Source organism: Scyliorhinus canicula, chromosome 4, assembly GCF_902713615.1.
Source record: "Scyliorhinus canicula chromosome 4, sScyCan1.1, whole genome shotgun sequence".
Taxonomy (NCBI): Eukaryota; Metazoa; Chordata; class Chondrichthyes; order Carcharhiniformes; family Scyliorhinidae; genus Scyliorhinus; species Scyliorhinus canicula.
In genome coordinates, this window is record NC_052149.1 from 174,922,683 (window position 1) to 174,945,604 (window position 22,922).

General features: G+C 40.6%; 1 protein-coding gene across 5 annotated transcripts in view; it reads left to right on the forward strand.

Moving 5' to 3' along the window:
* csnk1a1 (casein kinase 1, alpha 1) overlaps positions 1–22,922 on the forward strand; it is a 58,402-nt gene that overhangs the window by 26,268 nt on the left and 9,212 nt on the right. For 3 of the 5 annotated variants that reach the window (XM_038795577.1, XM_038795580.1, XM_038795581.1), the window contains 6 exons: positions 5,816–5,955; positions 10,367–10,445; positions 12,928–13,002; positions 13,362–13,468; positions 15,209–15,357; positions 17,990–17,998. In XM_038795577.1, the coding sequence (XP_038651505.1) occupies positions 5,816–5,955; positions 10,367–10,445; positions 12,928–13,002; positions 13,362–13,468; positions 15,209–15,357; positions 17,990–17,998 (559 nt within the window). Of the gene's footprint in view, positions 1–5,815; positions 5,956–10,366; positions 10,446–12,927; positions 13,003–13,361; positions 13,469–15,208; positions 15,366–17,989; positions 17,999–22,922 lie in introns of those variants that run through there. The other 2 variants (XM_038795578.1, XM_038795579.1) reach the window with 2 other exon arrangements.

Sequence of the window (22,922 nt, forward strand, 5' to 3'; positions counted from 1 at the left end):
TCCACAACCTAACTTGGGCAAAAATGTTACCACTGAACCAAAGATGACACTTGTGCCTTTCGCATAATAAATCTAAATGCACCAAAACCAAAAATCAGTTGTGTGCATAAACATTTTCATGTGAATGAACATAATTGGAACTGCAAATTGCAGACAATTCTATCAGGCAACTCCTGTTGTACCCTTTAGAAAATTGGGATGCATTGTAGCTCCCCAGTAAAATTAACACTACTGGATACTTTATGTATGAAAACTTGTAACATTGTCATAACAATTAATGTCAAAATTAATTTAACATGTCTGCATTATTTATGTTGGGGATTTGTTGCCCAGAATTGATCAATCGGTCATGACGATATTAGCAACACAGCAGAACTAAAATGCTTGCACAGACCCAGAGAGTAGTGGGAGCATGGAATGCACTGCCTGTGGAAGTAGTTGAGTCGGAAACATTAGGGACCTTCAAGCGGCTGTTGGATAGGTACTTTGATTATGGTAGAATGATGGAGTGTAGATTAATTTATTCTTAATCTGGGACAAAAGTTCGGCACAACATCGTGGGCCTAAGGGCCTGTTCTGTGCTGTATTTTTCTATGTTCTATGTAGCACCTTTCAAAACCATAGGGCACCCCAAAACCCCTTTCAGCCAATTAAATGTCACTTTTATAATATAGGAAACCTGGCAGCTAAATTACCAGAGCTGACGATGTATTAATGACTAGATTTTTTTTTTACTGACTTAGATTGTAGGATAAATATTGACTAGATAACTGGATGAATATACTATGGGATCTTTGGTATCCATCTGAAAGGGCAGATGGGACCTCAGTTTAAAATCTCACTTGAACAGTGTCATCTCCAGCAGTACACCATCCGTTCATGGGGTGTCATTAATCTGCCGTTGCACTAGATTTGGCGCTCAAGTCTTTGAAATAGCATTTGAACCTGGTACCTTTTGACTCCGGTATAAGTCTAATAAACACATAGTGCAGCACCAGACAAGCTTTTCAGGCAGTAAAATAACTTTGGTGGTCTAAATTTTGGGGGCAGCACGGTAGCATAGTGGTTAGCACAATGGCTTCAAAGCGCCAGGCTCCCAGGTTCAATTCCGGTTTGGGTCACTGTCTGCGGAGTCTGCACGTTCTCCCCGTGTCTGCATGGGTTTCCTCCGGGTACTCCAGTTTCCTCCCACAGTCCAAAGATGCGCAGGGGTGGGTGGATTGGCTATACTAACTTACCCTTTCTGGACACAAAGGGCAAGGTAAGGTGGGGCTATGGGAATAGGGTGGAAGTGTGGGGATCGGGTGGAGGTGTGGGGTTAGATAGGGTGCTCTTTCCAAGGGCCGATGCAGACTCGATGGGCCAAATGGCGGCCTCCTGTAAATTCTGTGATTCTGTGAAATCAAATTTTGGATCCAAGTTAAGTGAAATATTAAGGTTATAAGAAGCTGAGAAATTTGAATTTAGTTTCATTTTATTAATAAAGATAGTCTTTTTTTTTCATGGGGGCTGGAGGGCGATCTTAGACATGTTTTTTCATTGGCTATAATTTGGGTATGGCTATATCAGTAAATAGTAATCTGTACAATGTATGGAAATTGTCATTTGTATTGAATATACAAACCGTAGTATGTCACTGGTGTTTGTACTTGGTGCTAGAGAAACATTCAAACTATCTTATACAGTGGTCTCACTTCACAGTTGAGGCAACTAAGGTCCTTAGGAGAGGTTAATGGCTTGAGAAACCATATTCCTGAATATTTTATCAATTCCTAGTTGATGTGAGGACCATGGTACAAGTTGAGGGTTATTGACCATATTGGATTCCTGTCCTTGCCATCAGCAGTAAAATTTTAATTCTGTTCTATAGAACACGGTGGTTAGCACTGCTGCCTCACAGCTCCAGGGACCCAGGTTCAATTCCTGCCTCGGATGACTGTGTGGAGTTTGCACTTCCCAGCGTCTGCGTGGGCTACCTCCCAAAGTCCAAAGATGTGCATGTTAGGTGGATTGGCAATGCTAAATTGCCCCTTCGTGTCCAAAGATTGTTTGGGATTACGGGGATAGGGTGGATAGGTGGGCTTAGGTAGGGTGCTCTTTCCAAGGACCGGTGCAGACCTGATGGGCCGAATGGCCTCCTGCGCTGTGTAGATTCTATTAACAAATAAACAGTAGCTTTATTTTTCCAATAAATATGGATATTGGTCTATTGGGAGACGGGTGAGAGGCCATTGGCACTTCCTAGCATGTCAACACGCATGTCATTTAGGATTGCTTTTACCATTGCAGTTGTGGATGTTGGAGTAGAAGTGTCTGCATTCCTGTTGCTACATATTTAGTAAAACCGGCAGCATCGCCAATTTAGTCACCTCAAAACATTTGTGATTGATGGATAATTGAATTCTATGCACTGATTTTCTCCTTTGTGCTTGGGATAAATTTTCACAGATGCAGTCTATTTTGCATATTGCTAGTTTTTTAATCTCTGTTTTGTCCTTTGTTTAATGGCAAGTGATCAGAAAGATACCAAGTAATTTGATGGAAGTTTCATAAAATCTCTACAGAGAAGTTTTTCTTTGCCTCAAATGGAGGCAATCTTTTATGTTTTAAGCTTCGGACATTTTACCTTTCACTGTCCTTTATTCTTTGAGCTCCCTTAGGAAGACTCAACTTTGGTAGGAAATGGTGACTGACCACCTTGGATCAGATGTAATGGGTGACTGCACTTGTGCCTATGTATTTATATTTTTAAAAATGGCTTCAGCTGGACATCCTCCAATCTTTCACCCTGTGTGTGCACTATTGTATGTAGAATGACTACCTTGCTGAATTTTCAAATGTCTTGGCTGCCGTTTATCCATATAGTTGAAGTGCTACTGTGGCATATTCTTGCACCCTGGAAATTGCCTTGATGCCGGGTCATTTTATTGAATGAATCCTATTAACACTTGGTGCCCATGTTTTAAAACCATGTTTTCCAAACTTTTTTTCCCCGGGTCCCACTTTTGCCATCTGGCCATGTTGGCCAACTTTGGGACACACTTGTTTTTAATGCGAAGGGGGGGTGGGGGGGGGGCTTGCTTGGTCCTCACAATCTCATTCCAATCGGGTTCACAGGATAGGGCAATGCGCATATCGGGTGCAGACTTCAGCCAGTTCCTTTGTGCTACCTTCACCTTTGTAAGAACGGAAAACCTAACCTTGGACGCACAGGTCATCGTGAAGGACAAAGCAACAATATGCTCATTTTACTCAGCACTGGATACGCTTGGGAGATGCTATTCCAGAATGCTGAGAGCCTCATGGACTTTTGGCATGTTTTTAATGTGCTATCACAGGTCAGGTAGAACAGCATAGTCTTTTCATTTGGAGTCCCTTGGAAGTTAATACCTGACTCTGGGGACTTGACTTCAAAATATACTTTTCACACGCTACTACTTTCAAAATCTTTATACTGCTTTGTTCCTGAGTTAGGTTTATTCTTTGTAGGCTGCTAACCAGCGGCCATAGAGATTGTACAGAGCTAGCACAGCTCTGTCCTGCGAGGATTCCCCTGAGCAACGCTCTCCAGATTCAGGTGTAAGATCCTGGCCAATAGGTATATTACCTATTGTGTCTCTGGTCATGACTTGCCCATAAGAAAATGATTTATCTTCACTATTCTCTTGCCTTGCTTGCCAGCAGCTAGAAAATAGAAGAAACCCTCCTCTGCGATTTGGTGTCAAAAACATGCACATATTGGGTGCTTGCTGTCAAGTGTACTTGCCGGGCGCGTGGCCTGCTCACTACTGCCACTTATGGCCGGAAGACTACACACAGCATCATTTCCTTCTCATTTAAAAGGCCACCATTTTCAATTTAAAAAAAAAAAAATGCCAATAGCGATTGGGACCACCCCAGATACACCTCAATCCTCCTGATACCCGCCTGCAACACACCTATGGTCATGTTCGAAGACTTGAGCAAAATACACAGTATGTTGCTTTTCATATGAACATACTCCTGAAGAGTGAGTTATTGTTGATTTCAACCATTCAAGTTTTATATGCAAGCATAATTTGAAAATGGATTGAATTTGTGTCCTGTAACACTGTTCAGTTTGATTTGTGTATGTTAATGTTGCAGTACATTTGCCAGGATGTACAGTGAAATCTAAAATTTTGTTGGTATCATACAAGTTCTAATATATTACTAACAAATAACATGGAGCTGATGGAGATCTAGATTTAAAATATTGGTTGCCTAAATAAATTACATTTTTTTATACACAATTGATGAAAACTGTTACTGCATTTTAGAGAAAAAAGTAAATGAGCTGAAGAATGACCAATCTGATCACAAAAGTGTTACAGAAATGCACATTGTGCAGATTGTACTTCCATTGGTGTTAAATCAATTCCAGTGTTGGCATTCATCTTGTTTAGTCAAGTCCTTGTTCTTGGTGCAAATCTAGATAGTAATAATTAGCAGGTTATTTGAACTGAGCCTAGTTCTATTACTTCCCAGTGCTCATACGTGCAGCAGGAGTCACGCCTCAGTAGTTAGGAACCTTGGGGAGCTGTTTTCCTGGATGACAACAGCAGATCATTTAATTTCTATAGTTCCAATCTCCAGTCTTCTGGTATGTCCAGCTTGGTGCTGAACTGGGTGGCATGTTTTATCTGTCTGGCCATCACAGGATTAGGAAAGTGACCTTGGGCTTCAGTGTCTAATCTTGGACCGAGATGCTAAATGTAGTTGGTGTGAATGCATGTTGAAACTTTAGGTCAGCCAAACTTCATGTGGAGAGATATTCGGATGAATGTGAGGAAGTTGGGATGTTACTTGGATGAATGTGAGGAAAAGGCCATTGTAATCCACTGTCATTCCTTAGTTTGCTTAATGTTAAGAATCAATATGTGTTAATCATATAAAATGTGAATGACCTCCATGTGCAATTTGTTTTGTTTTTTAAAACTGCACAAGCAAAAAGTAATGGAAAAATTACATTTTGGCCATAATCTAATGTCTTTCTTTTGTTACTACTGAGTATTGAAGAGATTAAACAGGGAGAGAGAGAAACGTGAAAATGGTATCTCTAACATGAGAATTGTTGATTAGGTCCAAGTCCACGAAAGGAAACATTTGGCTCCCCCCCCCCCCCCCCCCCCCCACAGCCCAGATGGCCCCATCCTCCTCTTTGCCATTTGACTATCATGAGTCAACACCCCTTAGAGGAGGGGTATTCTGTGCAAATTATGTTTCATTTGCATTAATTTTTCACTTTTTGAAAAAAATTATTTGTGCTGAGGTGCCAATTTCTCCATTTGAGTACATGACTGCTTTTAGCTGTTTTGCAGCCTTGGCTTGTATCCTCTCTGTTAGTAAATATGTTTTTTATTCAAATTGAAAATCATATAAGCAAATGACTTCCAAGGTCTGGAGGAAAATCTTTGTATTTTAACCATGTTCCTGAAAAATGATGCACCTTCATCACTAATTCAGGCCCTTCTCTTGATTTTAATATCTTTTTACACTCGGCATGCATTAGCATGCCATCACTTTTCTCCTTTAAAAGGAAATGGTTATGATGTTTCTGGGTGGGGGGGGACAAATTGAGTGCCAATGGTGGCTATGTTTGTTTGCATGAATGAAATCATATTTTAAATAAGTCTAATTAGAATTTCCTATTTTGTATCTCTCTGCCTGCTGACACACTCCACTATAGCCGAAGTTTTGCAGTATTGTAATTTTGCTCTTTAATTAGTATCATGTATTACAAAATTAAAGCTAATACTGGATTTCACTTTACATTGCCTTGTATTTCATATTACAGCTGTTTCTGATTGACTTTGGTTTGGCCAAAAAATACCGTGACAACAGGACAAGACAACACATACCATACAGGGAAGACAAAAATCTCACAGGAACAGCACGTTACGCCAGCATCAATGCACATCTAGGTATTGAACAGAGGTAAGCTATTCAATTATATTTTTAATACCAAAATTGTTACTTTGGTTTGGAAGGGACAGGTGTTCAAGGCAGCAGCACTTGAATGGATGGTCCCTATCCTGGTGACAGAGGAATCTAAATTCCTTGCTTTTGTTGGAGTTGGGAGTGGTGGAAATTGGGTATAGTTATTGAAGAAAATCCAGAATGATTTTAGATCACTAGGATAATCTTGGAGCAGAATTTGCAAAGCATTGGTGCTGGAGGACCTTGACTTTAACTACAGATATAGTGACAGATGGCTGAGCTGGTTGTGTGCAGGAAATACTCCAGTTTACATATTAGACTTGAGGGAATGAAGAAGTGCACCTTAGTGGGGAAGTGCCCTGGATGGGAAAAGTGAATCTTTTGAGGACGGGAATGGATAATAGAGGTGTTGAGAAAATCAGCAATCCCAGGGGTATTGTAAATACAGGTCAAAAACTAGGAAGGGGGAATTGTAGTGTAACTGTAAACTTGGAGTTTTGTGGGTTTGGATGCTGAAGGATCTTGGCATAATTTGGAGAGAATGGAATTTGCTGAAGACTGGCAGTTTAGAAGCTGAGGACCCTAGGAGGCGATCAAGATGTATCATTTACTGCACTTCTGGCTGAAGATTGCAAATGCCTCTGTCTTCGCACTAATTTGCTGGGCTCTCCCATCATTGAGGATATATGTGTAATAATATCATAAATTTTATTGCCACAAGTAGGCATACATTAACACTGCAATGGAGTTGCTGTGAAAAGCCCCAAGTCGCCACATTCCAGCGCCTGTTCAGGTACACAGAGAGAATTCAGAATGTCCAATCCACCTAACAGCACATCTTTCAGGACTTGCCTCTTCCTCCAGTTAGTTGTTTAATTGTTCACCACCATTCCTGGACGTAGCAGAACTGCAGAACGTTGGTTGTGGGATTGCTTAGCTCTGTCTATTGCATGCTGCTTTTGCCGTTTGGTATGCATTGTGTCAACCTCGTGTTGTTGGGAGTTCCATTCATCCAGGCAAATTAGGAAATTTCCATTACATTTCTGACTTGCCCATTGTGGATTGTGGAAAGGCTTTGGGAAGTCGTATATTGAATGAGCTGTCACAGAATTCCCAGCAAAAACTGTAGCCACAGTATTTATATGACTGTGTTATATGACTGTTCCTGTTCTGTTTCTGGTCCTTGACCGCCAGACGGTTGATATTGGGGACATCAGCGCTGTTCATGCCATTGAATGTCAAGGGGAGATTGTTGAATTATTTTTTGTTGGAGATGGTCTTTGCCTGGGACATGTGTGGTGCAGTGTTACTTGCGAGCCCAAGCTTGAATGTTGTCCAGGTTTTGTTGCAGATTGACACATACTGCTCCAGTATCTGAGGAGTCTGAATGGAAGTGAACACTGCATTTGGAGCAAAGATGCTCACTTCTGATCTTAACATGGGGAGGTCATTGTAGGATCAACTGAAGGTGGTTGGACTTGGGACACTGCCATGTGAGCTCCTGCAGTGATGTCCTAGACCTGAGATGATTGGCCTCCTTTGTGCTGATATGACTGCAGACAGTGGCGGGAAGCCTCCGATTTCCATTCACTTCAATTTTGAGGCCAACTACTATCTTGATGTCTGAGGCACTCAATCTGCCTTTACTCTGTGTTTTGCCATGTTTGAGTCAAGAATATAATGAGGCATGGAGTAGTGGTTTTGGCAGAAGCTAAAGTGATTGCAGCTGACCTGGTATATAGTAAGTGCCATTGGGTAGCACTGTTTAAGGGGAAAAAGATAATTCTATCGCAAATGTCTTTGTAGCTGGCACATTGCTAGCTTCCATCACCTTCCTGATTCTAATGTGGTCAGACATTTCTTTCATCACATGGAGTGAATCAGAAGCTATGGAGAAAGATAGGTCATCCACTCAGCAGTACTGGATGAAAATAGCTCCAAATGCTACCACCTTTTGTGCTGCTGTGCCTGGCTCCACTACCATTGAGGATGGGGATTTTCATGGGACCTGTTTAATTGTCGGCCACCATTCATTGTGAGGGGACTGCAGAGATTTGATCTGATCTGTTGGTTCTGGGATTGTTTAGCTCCATTCATGACATGTTGCCTTCACCATCTAGCATACATATGCTCTAATTGTATCAATTCGGCATCTAATTTTTGATATGTTGACTGATTGCAGTATTTCCCATTTTCTTGAATGTGCTCAAATAAATGTTATTTAAAAACCTTGACAATTTTTGTAGGATAAATTTATTTCAAGAAAAAAAATAGTTTAGTCGGTGTGCTTCACAGTGCCAGGAACCTGGATTCGATTGCCGGCTTGGGTCACTGTCTGCGGAGTCCGCACCTTCTCCCCGTGTTTGCATGGGTTTCCTCCGGGTGCTCCAGTTTCCTCCCACAATCCTGAATGATGTGCTGTTAGGTGAACTGGATATTCTGAATTCTCCCACAGTGTACCTGAACAGGTGCCGGAATCTGGTGACTTGGGGATTTTCACAGTAACTTCATTGCAGTGTTAATAAGCTTACTTGTGACACTAAAAGATTATTATTATTATTTTGTTCACTTTAAACCAAAGAATGTTTTAGCATGTAGGGGCATAACTGGTTACTGATTAGAACAAAGAAAAATTACAGCACAGGAACAGGCCCTTTGGCCCTCCAAGCCTGCAACGATCCAGATCCTCTATCTAAAACTGTCGCCTATTTTCTAAGGATCTGTATCCCTCTGCTCCCTGCCCATTCATGTATCTGTCTAGATACATGTATCACGCATATCTTCCTTAAACTTTTCCCCTGACCTTGAACTCGTGACCCCTAGTAATGGAGCCCCCCACTCTGGGGGAAAAAGCTTATTGCTATCCACCCTGCCTATACCTCTTATGATTTTGGAGACCTTAATGAGGTCCCCCCTCAATCTCCCGTCTTTCTAATGAAAATAATCCTGATCTACTCAACCTCTCTTCATAGCTAGCGCCCTCCATACCAGGCAACATCCTGATGAACCTCCTCTGCACCTTCTCCAAAGCATCCACATCCTTTTGCTAATGTGGCGACCAATTAGGATTGGTATTGATTAGCATGCAGGGACATAACTGGTTTGTGATTAGCATTGTTATTTGATTTTCATTTTGGTTGTGTGTGGGGTTTAAAAACAGCAAACTAGTTTTTTTAATTGCATTCTTCCTCTTGAACTTGATTATTATGGAATAGAATATCCCAACAATTTGGTAAAGGAACGTCTGATTTATTGAGGGATGCAAAGGTTGCTTTTTCTACTGAAGATGGAGATATTGGCTCTTTTATTTTTAACTATACCTAACATCTACAAAGATTCCTTGGTTGCATTAACCTTTGGAATAATTTTTTGTAAAATGGCTTGCTAACTTCTGGCTGTATGTAGGCTTGTCAGCTGAGGAATGCAATACATCTTTATGTAGAGATGTTTGAAGGTTTTTAGCTGTACTTGCTTATGCTGACTTGATCTCATTTTTAAAATGAAATACAGGTACCCAGTTGCACTGCATCCAAACTGTCTCTAAACGTGACAAAACAACTTTGGATGTTATTCTGCCTATCATCCCAAAAGTGCAATGCATGCGGTGGTTTGGGACATATTATAGCCCACGTTGGTATTGGGTGATGTTTTTGCCTAGTTATTTTTTAAATGATTGGAAGTAATGAATGGCATCTTTAAATTGGTATTTTTATTTGGCATTTATTTTTCAATTTGCCCCTTTCCTCGCCAAAGCCGAGGTGAGTTGGAGTTGTATGGGGACAGTGTTTTATGGCTCATTGAGAACTGTGGAGATAGATTTTTAAGATTATCACTGGATCAGCGTGTAGCCAGTGTGTCTACTGAATTGAAGTTTTACAGCACTTTTTTTCAGTGATGACTTATAATGCCAAAGTGGATATTGCTTGTGGTTATGAAAAATTATGTTGACAAAAGTAACAAGGGATAGCAAAAATAAGAGGGCAAAACATTTTGGGGCAGCTATTAGGCATGGCTAGGAGTTGAAAAAAATCAATGGAATAATCAAGTGGGATTTGCTAGTAGATTGGCACAAGCCAGCTGTTGCCTCATTAGAATTGAAAGGAGCACAGATCTGTATGTTTGCAGTCGGGGCAACTAAATGCCTGCTGGGTGGGATATTTTATTACAAAATATTCATCTGTAAATCCTTCTAAAAGTTCAAAGATATTACTAATTATGCTTTGCATAGGAGGACTCGATTTTGTGTTGTTTCTTGGTCCCTGGAGCTGTTCCTGTGATTTGGGTAGTGAAATGTCAACTGATATTAACCTGTTCTCCCTGGCTTGAGTATCTAAGTCAGGATCCAAGCTGTGCTGCACTACTCTGAATTATTAAGGAAACTCTAAGACATTTAACTTTTTCCCACCAGTCGTCGTGATGATATGGAATCTCTAGGATATGTACTGATGTACTTCAACAGAACCAGCCTTCCATGGCAAGGATTGAAGGTAAATCCAGAGGCGACTTTGGAAATAATTCAATAGCAGCATAGGTGTGACTTAATGTACATTGCATGGATTGGGATTATTTGGATTTGATTTTTGTAATCAATTTTGCTGTATTTTTAATAGCTGAGGAAATTAATGTAAGAATTAGGAACAGAAGTGAACCATATGGCCCTGTGATTCTGCTGTTCTTCAATATATTCATGGCTGATCTTCGTCCACACAACATACCTGTCTGCTTCCTATAACCCTTGATGCCTTGAGACCAAAAATCTCTCTTCGCCTTAAATATACTCAACAATCAAACCATTGGAAGAGAATTACAATGATTGACATAGCTTTGAATGAATAAGTTTCTCCTTAACTCAGATTAAATGATAAACTGCTTCTCCTAAGGCTGTGGCCCGGCCCATGTTCAGGATTCCCCAATGAGGGAACATCCCCTCAAATGTTTGCATTATCAAGCTCCCTAGCATCTTGAATATTTTAATGAGATTCACTTTCATTCTTCTTGCCACCGGAGAACATAGCACAATCTGCTCAACTTCACACCAGAGGACAACCCTGTCACCCAGGAACCAATTTAGTGATCCTTTGCTTGGAAGCCTCTATTGCAAGTATAGCCTTGGATATGGAACCAAAACCATGCATTGTACTCTTGTCACATCAAAGATCTGTACAATTATAGTAAGGCTTCCTTGTTATTGTGTACTCAATTGATTTGTAACAATATACTTGGAAATGAATTAATTCTGTATCTTTGAAGAAAACCCTCGGTGCAGATTTTGGGGAAGGAGCCTTAGATGTGATTTGCAAATTTTTATTACAACTTTCTGAATGCATTCGGTTTATTCTGAATTATAAAGAAAAAAATCATAAGGATGTAAACATTTATTTCAGAAACTGTTTTGCTTGGCTAACTGTCTGTCAGGCAAGAAGCCCCCGAGACTGGCAACAAATCAAGTCTGTAAGAACATGCTCCTCAGTTGTTGCTTGTGGAGTATTTACTTCTCAACTTAATGAGCAGGGCACCAGCATCTTTGGAACCATTATGGAATATGAACTAGGTGCAGGTGTGACCTTACCACTAGGCTTACAGCTTGTTCCTCACTAGATTTCTCTTCTTCCAACATCAACTTTATGATCCACTAAAGGTAGATTATACTACCTTCACCCCTGCTATTTCTTTCCCAGTTCAATTGTTGCCCTGTCTTTCTATGCAGCTCAATATGGAACTGGAATGTTCTTGTGCATTTGGTGAATACCAAAAGCATCTTATCTTGTTCGAGCATAAGTAAATACGCCCTGCTCTGGGACAAATTGCTGTTTGCAGTTTAAATGCAAGAAAAGTTGCTTGATTTTTTTTTTCAGTATCAGTAAGTTTAAGTGAAGGTAAAGACCTGCAATTTTAAGTATTTAGGTATAGACTACATTTGTATGATGGGAATACAAAGAACCATACAGCACATGAACAAGCCCTACTTCAAGCATTTATAATTTAAGGAAATCTATATGTAAACTATTTCTTCTGAATGTTTTTGGCAAACCATTTGAATTGTGCAGTCCTTTAAAGGAAATACATTGATACTGCTTAATAGATTTAAAATACTTGTTTTGCAATAACATATTTATTACATTCGTCTACCTGGTGTTGGTCTGACATTTTTAAAAAAGTATTTCGAATAGCTGAGATATTCCATAAACAAAAATTGGAAATATTGCTTTCATGTTGCATATCATTTCTGTACATGGTGCTTGCTTTTTTATATTATAATAGTGAATCTTTGTAAACCTTTCTCTCATCACATGCTGAACCTCAGCATTGTTATTACAAGTGCTATTGCAACTGCATGCAAAGTGATTCTAACAATCATTTGAACCAGATCTATGTGCCACTCCTACACCAAAAGCCTCCCATATATTTTGACGTAGTCATTGCTCGTCTATTGAACTAATTGACGCCATCAGACAACTACTGTCTGCTCCTGTTTATTTTCCTTTAATGTCTCCAGTCTAATATAAGGTTTGTGTGTCTTGGCACCCACCGAGTCCTTGGTAAGCAATTTTGAAATACCTGCTTTGCCCCAGTCTTTGTTTTCGGATGGGGGTTGCAAGTATTTATTTTTGTATTTATCTCATCAACTTTGTAAATTTGTTCACTAACTAGTGCTCTTTTTGGGATCTTTCCTTGATGGTTATAGACAGCTAGAATGCAACAAAAGTTTAAAGCATTCAAATTGTGACCACGCCCAAATAATTACAATTAATATTAATGGGCAGGTCCTGACTTCAGTATATAAATTGCTTTTTTATTTAAAAAGTAAATGTTGCCCTTGATATCAATGTTGCATGACTATCTTTAAGCTTGATTGACCATCAGAACTTGCCAACAGTTTTTTAGCTTGGTTTATAAAATGTTCATGCTGGATTTTGCTGTTCAACTCCTTTGTGCACTTCAGACCATTCTCAAATGTTTATTCTACAGGCAGCCACAAAGAAGCAGAAATATGAGAAGATTAGTGAGAAGAAGATGTCCACACCAGTTGAGGTTTTGTGTAAGGTAGGTTTTATTTCTAAGTCTGTTGAATCTGGTAATAACATTTTCTTTTAATGTTGTTTATGCTTAAGTGCCTTTTAAATCTTCCAACTGGGTGCTTGAATAAAGATCAACTGACATTTTGAGCAGTGGTGTTCCCAGCGATGAGGGATTGATGATGCCTTGCATTGCAAGTGTTACCAGATCTTCCAACTTGTACTAACTGAGTAACTTAGTGTGATGGCTCCAAGATATGGCAGAGGAAGATGATGTAGAAAATTTAAATTTGTTGAACTTTTTCAAAAGGGGATTCTGATCCTTTCCTGTTCAGTAGAAAAATGTTATGTGAATAGAAAGTTAACTCTTTCACCTCTCTATATTAGGGGTTCCCCGCTGAGTTTGCAATGTACCTGAACTACTGTCGTGGACTACGTTTTGAAGAAGCACCAGATTACATGTATCTTCGACAACTTTTCCGCATTCTTTTCAGGTGACTTGTGAAACCACAGTGCACTTTTTGGAAAAATCATTTTTAAAAATGGAGGACTTGGGAATTTACTAAAAGATTGCTTTCATATCTTGCTACTAATATGCTGCACAATTTTTCTTAAATGTATAATTAGGTACATTGATATAATCTCATCTTCCACATATTGGAAAGAACTGCAGTTAGAATGATGCAACAAAGGAAGAGACCATTCGGCCTATGTGGGACTAATTGGGACACATCACTGCTATTTGACCATTTCCCTGAGAACCTGTTCCCTTCACCTATTTATTCAATTCCATTTGAAGGCTGCTATCTAATCTGTTCATTTGTTTTCAAGTATTGCATTTCAGATCATAACTCGGCAGTTTTTCTACCCCTCATTGTCACTCGAAACCATTTCTCCTTATTCACTGTACCAAAACAATTATTCTGAGCCTCACCATCAAATCTCTTACTGTAAGAATAACCCCAGCTTTCCCATCTCACCCTGCAACTGAAGCCCCTCATCCTTGGTACTATTCTAGTGAATCTTTCTGCATCCTGTTTTTATTTATCCCTTCTAAATGGAGATTGACCAGAACACTCCAGCTGAAGCCTAACCAGTGCTTCATGAAAGTTTGGCATGACTATCTAGCTTTTGTTTATAAAGCCAAAGACCCCATTAAAAAAAAAAGTCTCCTTAGCTTATAGTCCTACCTTTTAAAGATTTTGTGTTCACCCTCAGGCTCTGCTCTTGCACCCCATTTACAGTTGTGCCATTTAGTATATATTGTGCCTCCCTATTCTTCCTGCTAAATTGTATCACATCACAATTCTGCATTTAGTTTCAAGTGCCATATTTCTGCTTATTTATCCTCTTGAAGTGTTTACTATTTGTGTTTCGTTAACATTTGAAAATTACACCCAAGCCATTAATATATCAAAAAGAGCAGTTCTAATATTGACCCTTTGGGAACATTGCATACCTCCCTCCAGTCTGTAAAAGAATAGTTGATAGCTCTCTGCTTTCCTAGCTAATTTTGTATGCACTTTACCAATCTCCATTTATCCCATAGGTTTGCTAGAAAGATTGAAGTCCATTATGTGGCGCTCTATCAAACATCTTTTGACAGTCCATGCGCACCATATTAATTGCATTACCCATTACTTCATCAAAATTCAAAGAAGTTACAAAATTATGATTTACCTTCCAAGTCCATGCTGGTCATTTGTTTATTAATTTGTATCTTTCCAGTGATAGCTTTGTCCTAAGTTCTTGTTTGAGGTTCCATGCCACTTTTGTAACCCTGTAGTTACAGGGTTCTTCTCTCCTTTGGACAGTTGCAACATTTGCAATCTTCCAGTTCTCTGGTACCTCTTGATATTTAATAAGGATTGGAAGATTGTGACCTGAACTACTTCCGTTTCCTCATTCATTTTATAACCTGGGATGCATTGCATTAAGGTGGCTTTTCTACTTGGAGTGGTTGCAATCCTTTTGAGTGTTTTTCTTTTTCATACCTCCTGATATCTCCAATATTGCATCCTTTACTGTAACATTGGCAGCATCCTCTTTGTGCAGACAGTTGAATAGGAGGTGACTATTTCTCTATCAATGTTCCTGGGGTTTTGAGTAGCTTGTTTTTAAAAATATTGCATGAATTGAAATTCAAATAATGGCCCTAAAAAGAATTGCTAGTAGAATTCTCAACATTTTTAGATTTAGTCACATAGCATGTCATATGTACTTTTTTTCTTTAGAACCTTAAATCATCAGTATGACTATACCTTTGACTGGACAATGTTGAAGCAAAAGGCAGCACAACAGGCAGCTTCTTCTAGTGGGCAAGGGCAGCAGGCCCAAACCCCTACAGGCAAGCAAACTGAGAAGTCCAAGAGCAACATGAAAGGTTGGTAGCAGTATGACTTTTTTGAAAAATGAAGCTGTAAATTTTGAGGCAATGTAGATAGTTGATGACATGCCAGTTTTTAGTATTAAATCAGGCAGATAGTCAAGAATCTATTCAACTAAACTATTTTGTACATTGGTGTTTGAAGAGGGAGGATAATGGTTAATTGAACTTCACCATCTGGTATGAATTCCTCTCTTTAAATTACTTTAGACTTGGTATATGATTCAACTTAGACCTGATATTTATACATCTAAATATGGGGAAAACACTATTTCCACAACAATTTGATGGAAACAAATAAAAAACAAATGATTGAGGTTAAGGTAGCAATAGCATCTTTTAAAAGATGGAACAGACAGGATAAAGGAATAAGTGCAGGAAACATTTACTCCAGCTTTACCACAGAATTGACCATAATCCAACAATTGGACAGTATTTTCCTTTGTTCCATTATGAGCTAAAGACCACACCAATTGTCCCACTGCTTTAATGGATAAAATGAACTATTTGGTGAGAGACAACTGCATTTGAATCTACTTTAGAATCGAATACTGTTTTTATATTTGGAAGTGGTTTCCTGTCTAGAACCTAGTTACTGGAGTATTCAGTATCATAGTGGTCCATAAGTTGTAAAGCTGAGTGCATTTTGAGTGCTTAGCTTCCTAACCGGATTTGTATCCAAGAGGACAGCAATGTCTTTTTTCCCTTCAAAATTCTAGGTTAATGAATGTTGACTGCTTAATGCAACATGATGTCGGGCAGTGAATGTTATTGAGTTGTTGAAAGGATGATGCTAATACATTGCTCAGTAAACCTCTTTATAAGTAACGGCCTTTGACTGGGGGTACAGATAATTTGCATAAGAGAATTCCATTTTGTCTTTTTTCGATCAAGCACATTCACAATCTGTTCAAACCAATGAAGAAAAGATCCATTAACCTAGAGTCATGAAGTGCAAGTTGCTTAGCTATCCTGCAATGTTTTAACTCTAACTCTAAAATACGAATTTGCTTCTGTGGCAGTATAATAATAATAATCTTTATTAGTGTCACAAGTAAACTTACATTAACACTGCAATGAAGTTACTGTGAAAAGCCCCTAGTCGCCACACTCCAGTGCCTGTTCGGCTACACTGAGGGAGAACTCAGAATGTCCAGTTCACTTAACAAGCATGTCTTTCGGAACTTGTGGGAGGAACCTGGATGAAAACCCACGCAGAATCAGGGAAAACATGCAGATTCCACACAGGCAGTGACCCAAGCCGGGAATCGAACTTGGGACCCTGGAGCTGTGAAGCAATTGTGCTACCCACTGCGCTAACGTGCACAGTGTAAAATCAAATATAAGAAGCCCACCTGAAACTGAGAAATTTCAACTGGGCATGTAAAATCTCTCATCTAATGGGGTGCACACAAATTGTATGTTGAAAATCATTTTCTACTAAGTGTTGATGTTACTCATCAGGGCTTTAAGACTGTGATGAGAAAGAAAAGTCAAGCACCAGTGAACCTCGTTGCATTTGATGAACTTGAAGACTGGGTTCATCACCCACTTAGTGTTGAAGTATTGGTTATGAAAGCCCCCTCTCCCCCCTCCACACAATTTTGTTGTGGTTGTGCAAGCCAATGTACCTGGTGACTTGCCCACCCTTTGGCAATATATTCTCAACACTTGAGTTCCTATTGACCTGAAAGAGTGCCTGTTTGCAGGAATGGAACCCTCGGGTCAGATTTGTCAGGAATATTCTAACTTTAAGGTGCCAACATAGGACACAAATCTAAAACTGGACATAAATATCTTAACCCAGGTATCACAAAATTCTTAAGGAAACATTACTTTGAAGCTATTTTTATTTGCACGGAAAATACTTGATTGTTTTTCTTTTAACCTGGATTTACAAATTGTTTGCAGCCACAGAAACAATTTAACATTTTAGAAACACAGTTTAAAAACTGCAGGATAGCTAAGAAACAGCTTTACTTATTTTATTGATCCAAAAAATACACAGTGGAATTCTCTTTTGCAAACTATAAGTATCCCCAGTTAACCACAAGGTTCAGAAAGTTTGTGTCACATGAGTTGGGAGCTAAAGTCAGAGTGCAACAGTTAATGCAGGGTCACTAATGACAAGCTTATTCCTTTAAGACTACTGATAATTCTGGATATTGCATAGTTTTCTGTTGGATAAGCATCCACAGATTTTTAATTTGCCACTTCACCTGACAGCCACAAGGGTTTTTTCTGGGTGGGGGGGGGGAAGCTGGCCAATTTTTTTTGTTTGTAGTTTGTATAAGTATGGCAGCAAGTAATTAAAGATCCAGAAATCTATTGAGGCAATACTGTTGCTGTCCTGCAATATTTTCTGTAACAACTCTGACTTTGATAGCTAATGCAAAGATTTGGAATACAGGATATTTAAAAATGTGCTTATTTTGCGCGCACACTTTTCAAAAACTTAAATCATAAAATAATTCTAATTGGGTATTACAGAATCATAGAATGAGATGTTAAAAAGGAAGCCATTAATTTATAAGCACTGCTTTCAAAATCACAGCCACTGGCTTGCAGTTTCTTCTGTTGGTGCTAGTTCTTTTGCTAATTACCTTAAATCTGTGTCCTTTGTTTTCAGTGGCAGAAGGTTGGAAACCAACTTCTATTTACTGTATCAAAACCCATCATTGTTCTAAGCACCTTGATCAAAGTTCCCCTTAAACACCTCTGCTCTGAGTACAACCTTAGTTTCTTAGTTGCCCCCCCATAATGGCTTTTCACCCCCTACCATTCCAGTAAATCTCCTTTGCATGCCATCCAAGGCCTTGACATCCTTCCTGAAGTGTACCACGTAGAATTGGTCACAGGCTCACCAGAGCGAGTTATAAAAAATTACAGTGGCCATTTAGGCCATTATGTTTGAACTCGTCAACTTAATCCCACTTTCCAACCCCTGGACTGTAGCCTTCTATGTTACAGCACTTACAAGTGCATATTCAAGTACTACTTACATGTGATTAGAGTTTCTGCCTCTACCACCCTTTGCAGTGGTTTCTTGCCCCACCAGTTTCTGGGTGAATTTCTTTCTCCACAGCTCCCCTCTAATCCTTTTGCCAAGTACTCAACAACTATGCCCTTTGCAGGATCTCTTATTTTCTAGTAAAAGTCGAGGTCTGTTGGTAGGTTGAGATTGAGTTTATTGCAAAACATATTTAGTACAATTTCAAACATAAAAGAGAAATAGAAAGCCCAGAGGGGCAAAAGAAAGAGAACAAAGAAGAGAACCACGCGCACAGAGTCAAGCTTTCTTATACATCTACGTTTTGGGTCACACCCCTTCTTTGTCCCCCATCGACTTAAATTCTGAATTGTGACTCTTGATTGGTGCTCCATCTCAGCACTTGATACCAACATTTACACTTGTATCGAACTTACTGGCTGCACTTACATTTTTACAATGTCACATTTTTGGTTTGGATTCGGAAAAGCTGATGTGTTCCCAGAGTATTTTCCTGCAGTTGCAATATTTTAAATTAAATTTCAATATTTTCCCTTTTTGATTCTTCTAAAAATTAAAAGAGAATTAATCAATAAGAGCAAGCAAGCGGAAAATAGCACAGAGGAACACATTCACAGATGCCCTTGATGGTTCCTTTGTTTAGGACAGCCTTCAACACTGGAATGGGCAAGCCAAAACACTGTTACAAACCTTTAAACGTAGGAAACTCACTTATTAGGCAAGAGGGGATGTCAGTTAGCCTTGAGAAACATAACCTTAGGTGGGGCTTTGGTTAATTGTTTACATCAGCACTAAATAAGCAGAAAAACACAATACAGAATAAGAATGATAATGAAGAATAAAATCAATCCTTGAAGTAATGAGGTTCCCTTGGAGGCCAAAAATCCAGTTGCCCAACTCCACAAGGTGGTGGATAGAGGTTGTCTGAGTTTTTTTTGTTGTCTTTTGTGTGCGCTCCACCAAATTAGTAATTTTCTGGGAGCTGTCCAGGATAGAGCCAAGTTCCTCCCTTTTCAGCAAGAACGTAGTCAAGAGCCATTCGGTTCTTCAAGGCCACAGTACGAAGGGCAACCATTTCTGCATTTATTTTAATTAGGGCTTCAAGGTTATCATTGCCCAACTTTTCCATGTATGCCAAATTAATGGACTCCCTTGCCAGCTTAGCGGTCCCATAAAAAGATACCAGGATGGAGAAGAATCTTTCCATCTGTGATGCCGCGTCTCATCTGCGGTCCTCTGAGGGAGATAGAATGATGGATAAAGGGAACAACATACCCCAGATAACAAGATCCTGCCCAAGAGCGTGGTAGCCAGGGATAGGCCCCGTGACCACAGATAAAGTAAGTACCATTATAAGAGGCGAAGTGAGCCACCACCTCAGGATACCAGCACTCGGAGAAATTGCCTCTGCTGGTAAGATTGTGAAAATCTGTCAATAGGGAGGCATGTTTTGACCATCCCTTAGTGGAGTTTGCTCTTGTCATGTCAAAATAGTGAATGCAATTACTGTGTCCGACCTGTTTCTGTCCTCGACCCCCCCCCCGACCAGTGACTAGTTAGGCATGTGGATCCTCTCTGACTTGAGGCGGTGGAAAGTTCTATATATTGGGGTCTATGACTCCGATTATAAGTGGGCTTGTACCACCCTGAGAAAACAGTCAAAAGATAACCCACTAACTGCTATGTTTCAATGTTACCAGTTACGTCTGTCAGGTAGTTACCCCTTACACACGAGGTCGCCCCATCACAGAGGAGAGTGAGCAGATTCTCTGGAAGATATACTGTTTCAGATGGGCTAAAGGGGATAGGTCTTAAGGTAATGCCTCAGTTAGAGTAGATGGGAATATAAGTACACACCCAACAGCTGGAGAGGTTGGAGTCTTTGGCACACATATAGGACATGTAAAGGAAGATGCTGACATTTGGTTCCTTCGGAACCTGTCTGGGCATGACCTGGCTGGTCAAGGGAAAGAAAGGAATGCAAAAACTTAAACGGCAAGCAATGACTATAACAATATGGTTTAACATATTGGCAAATAAGAATTGTCCTTTTAACAGCTAGGAGTTTTAAACAGTGTGCTCGTTTAACGTGAGATGTATGAATCCAAGCTTTCTTCCCCTGGACTTGGGTGGTCAGTAGCACTTGATAGGGTCCTTCCCACTTGGCATCCAGAGGTTCTTTATGTATTTTTTTGTGTAAATCCAAACTCCGGGAATGATGTCATATCCTCCTTCTGGTGCGTGTCCCCAGGCTGCTGATACCTGTTAGGACATAGAACTAATAGTGTTTGTTAGATTCTGACAATATTCTAATAAGGCATCGCTCATCAAGTGACAATCGGCTTTTTGTAAATTAATGGTTCCTGGCAGAGACATGGGTCTCCCTGTTATCATTTCAAACTGACTTGGACTCCTAATTCTATTCAGAGTTTCCCTAATACTGCACAGGACTATTAGTAGTGCTTGGGGCCATGGCATTCCTTCCTAATGATGTTTGGCAAGTCGTTGTTTCAGAGTTCTGTTCGTTCGTTTCACTTGCCCTGGTGCTGAGGACAATGCAAGTCCCAGGTAATGTTTAGTAATCTACAGACTTCTTAGCAGACAGCACCTGTAAAATGGGTTCCCTGCTCCGAGACCATGCTGGTCCGGACTCCCCATTGGGGAATGTAATCCTTAGGATCTTGTACAATTAGCTGTGGCCCTTCTAGTTGGAACAGCTTGCACCCACCTTGAGAATGTGTCGACCATCTTGAGAACATTGGTGTATCCTTGACCTGGAGGAAGGGAGATATAGTCCAACTGCAAATGCTGGAATGATCCGGCAGGGGTCTTCAGTTGGGGCATTACCATGATAGGTCTGTGATTCTTTCTGGCAGACTACACTGGTCTACTGCCAACTGGGCATGTTTTTTGAATCCCTGACTCCACCAGTTTTTCTGGGACTGTGCCATCATTTGTTGCAGAGTGGATCTGTTGGGCTAAAAAGGGCATCCGTGCTTGTGGCGCGACTGGCTTGTCGGTACCTTTTTGTCTCCAGATGCCTTCATCATATAGCTGAATTCCTGTCTCAATCCATGTCCATTTTTCTTCTCGAGCACTTGCCTTGCATTGCTGTAGGTCTTGAGTCAGGCTGATTGCTCCCAGTTTGCCTATTTGTGTCAGTTCTTCTGGGGAAGCACGTTGTGAGATGGCTTCTTTGGCTGCCTGGTCAGCTAGGGTGTTTCCTTGCGCTTCTGGTATTTTCCTTTGTGTGGGTCTTACACTTCAAAATGGACACTTCGCAGAGCAGTTATATGGCTTCTAGTAAGTGTCCATACCGCTTCCCCGTTTTAGATAGGTGAACCGGCAGCAGTGAGAAATGCTCTTCTCCGCCTGGAAAAATCGTGAGCAACTCCGAAGCTGTACTTTGAGTCTATAGATATTTGCCGTCTGTCCTTTTGCTATCCGGCATGCCTCCGCCAGGGCCTGTAATTGATGGCCCTGAGGGCAGGCAACCCTTTTCCACAAACTCGTGTAGGCTTGTGACCACCCATCCTGCCTTTTCGGATGCCATTGTCAACAAAAGAGCCGTCTGTAAACAGGATTAAGTCTAGGTCTGGTCAGGCTCGATTTCTCCATTTTAAAATCTCCGCACAGTCATGCTCCTCTTCCCCCCCCCCCCCACCCCCCCCCCCCCCCCCCCCCCCCCCCCCCCCCCCCCCCCCCCTCTTCCTGCACCTCAGGAAGCGGGAGCATAGATGATGAGTTCATGGGCGAGCCTGTACAATAGGGAGGCTTCCAGGATCGCTGTCCATCTTGTCCATCTGGCTGCGGTCATCTGGGATACTCTGTTCTTAGACAGCAAAATGTGTATGCTGTGGGAGAATTTGGCGGTTAGCCTCTGGTCCGGCACTAGGCTCGCAGTGGCCATTAGAGCCTGACATGTGGCTTCCATGGTTCTCTGGCAACTACCCCATCGAGGGACACTGCGTCCAGTTTTCCTGAATAGTACTCAATAGGTTTCTGCAGATCCCCATGTTCTTGCGCCAATATTACTGTCATATATCCATCTTTCGCATGGACAAACAAGATAAATAGCTTCCCGTTGTCGGGGTTTCTCGGAGCCGAACACTAGGCCTTTTTCCGATTTGCAAAGGCCTCTTCTTCTCCATTGGGGCAACGGCTTCCTTGGATTTCCATAAGTCATTCACTAGCCGAGTCAGCTGTGTGTAGGAGTCAATCCAATTTTGGTTCGAGTTACACAAGCCCAAAAAGGACCTGAGTTCTTGGATAGTAGTGGGCTGTTTGGCAGCCCGAATGGCTGTGGTTCTATCCGGGGAAAGTTCTCTCCTTCCTTCTGAAATCTTTTGTCCCAGGTACACAACCTCCTCTTGGGCAATTTGTGCTTTGGCAATGCTGGATTTATGTCCCCTCAGGTGGAGGAAGTCCAGCATGGTACGTAGGTCTTGTCTGGATTTGTGTCCCCTCAGGTGGAGGAAGTCCAGCATGGTACATAGGTCTTGTTCATGTTGTTCTTCAGAGTTGGATGCCAACAGAATATCATTCAAGTACT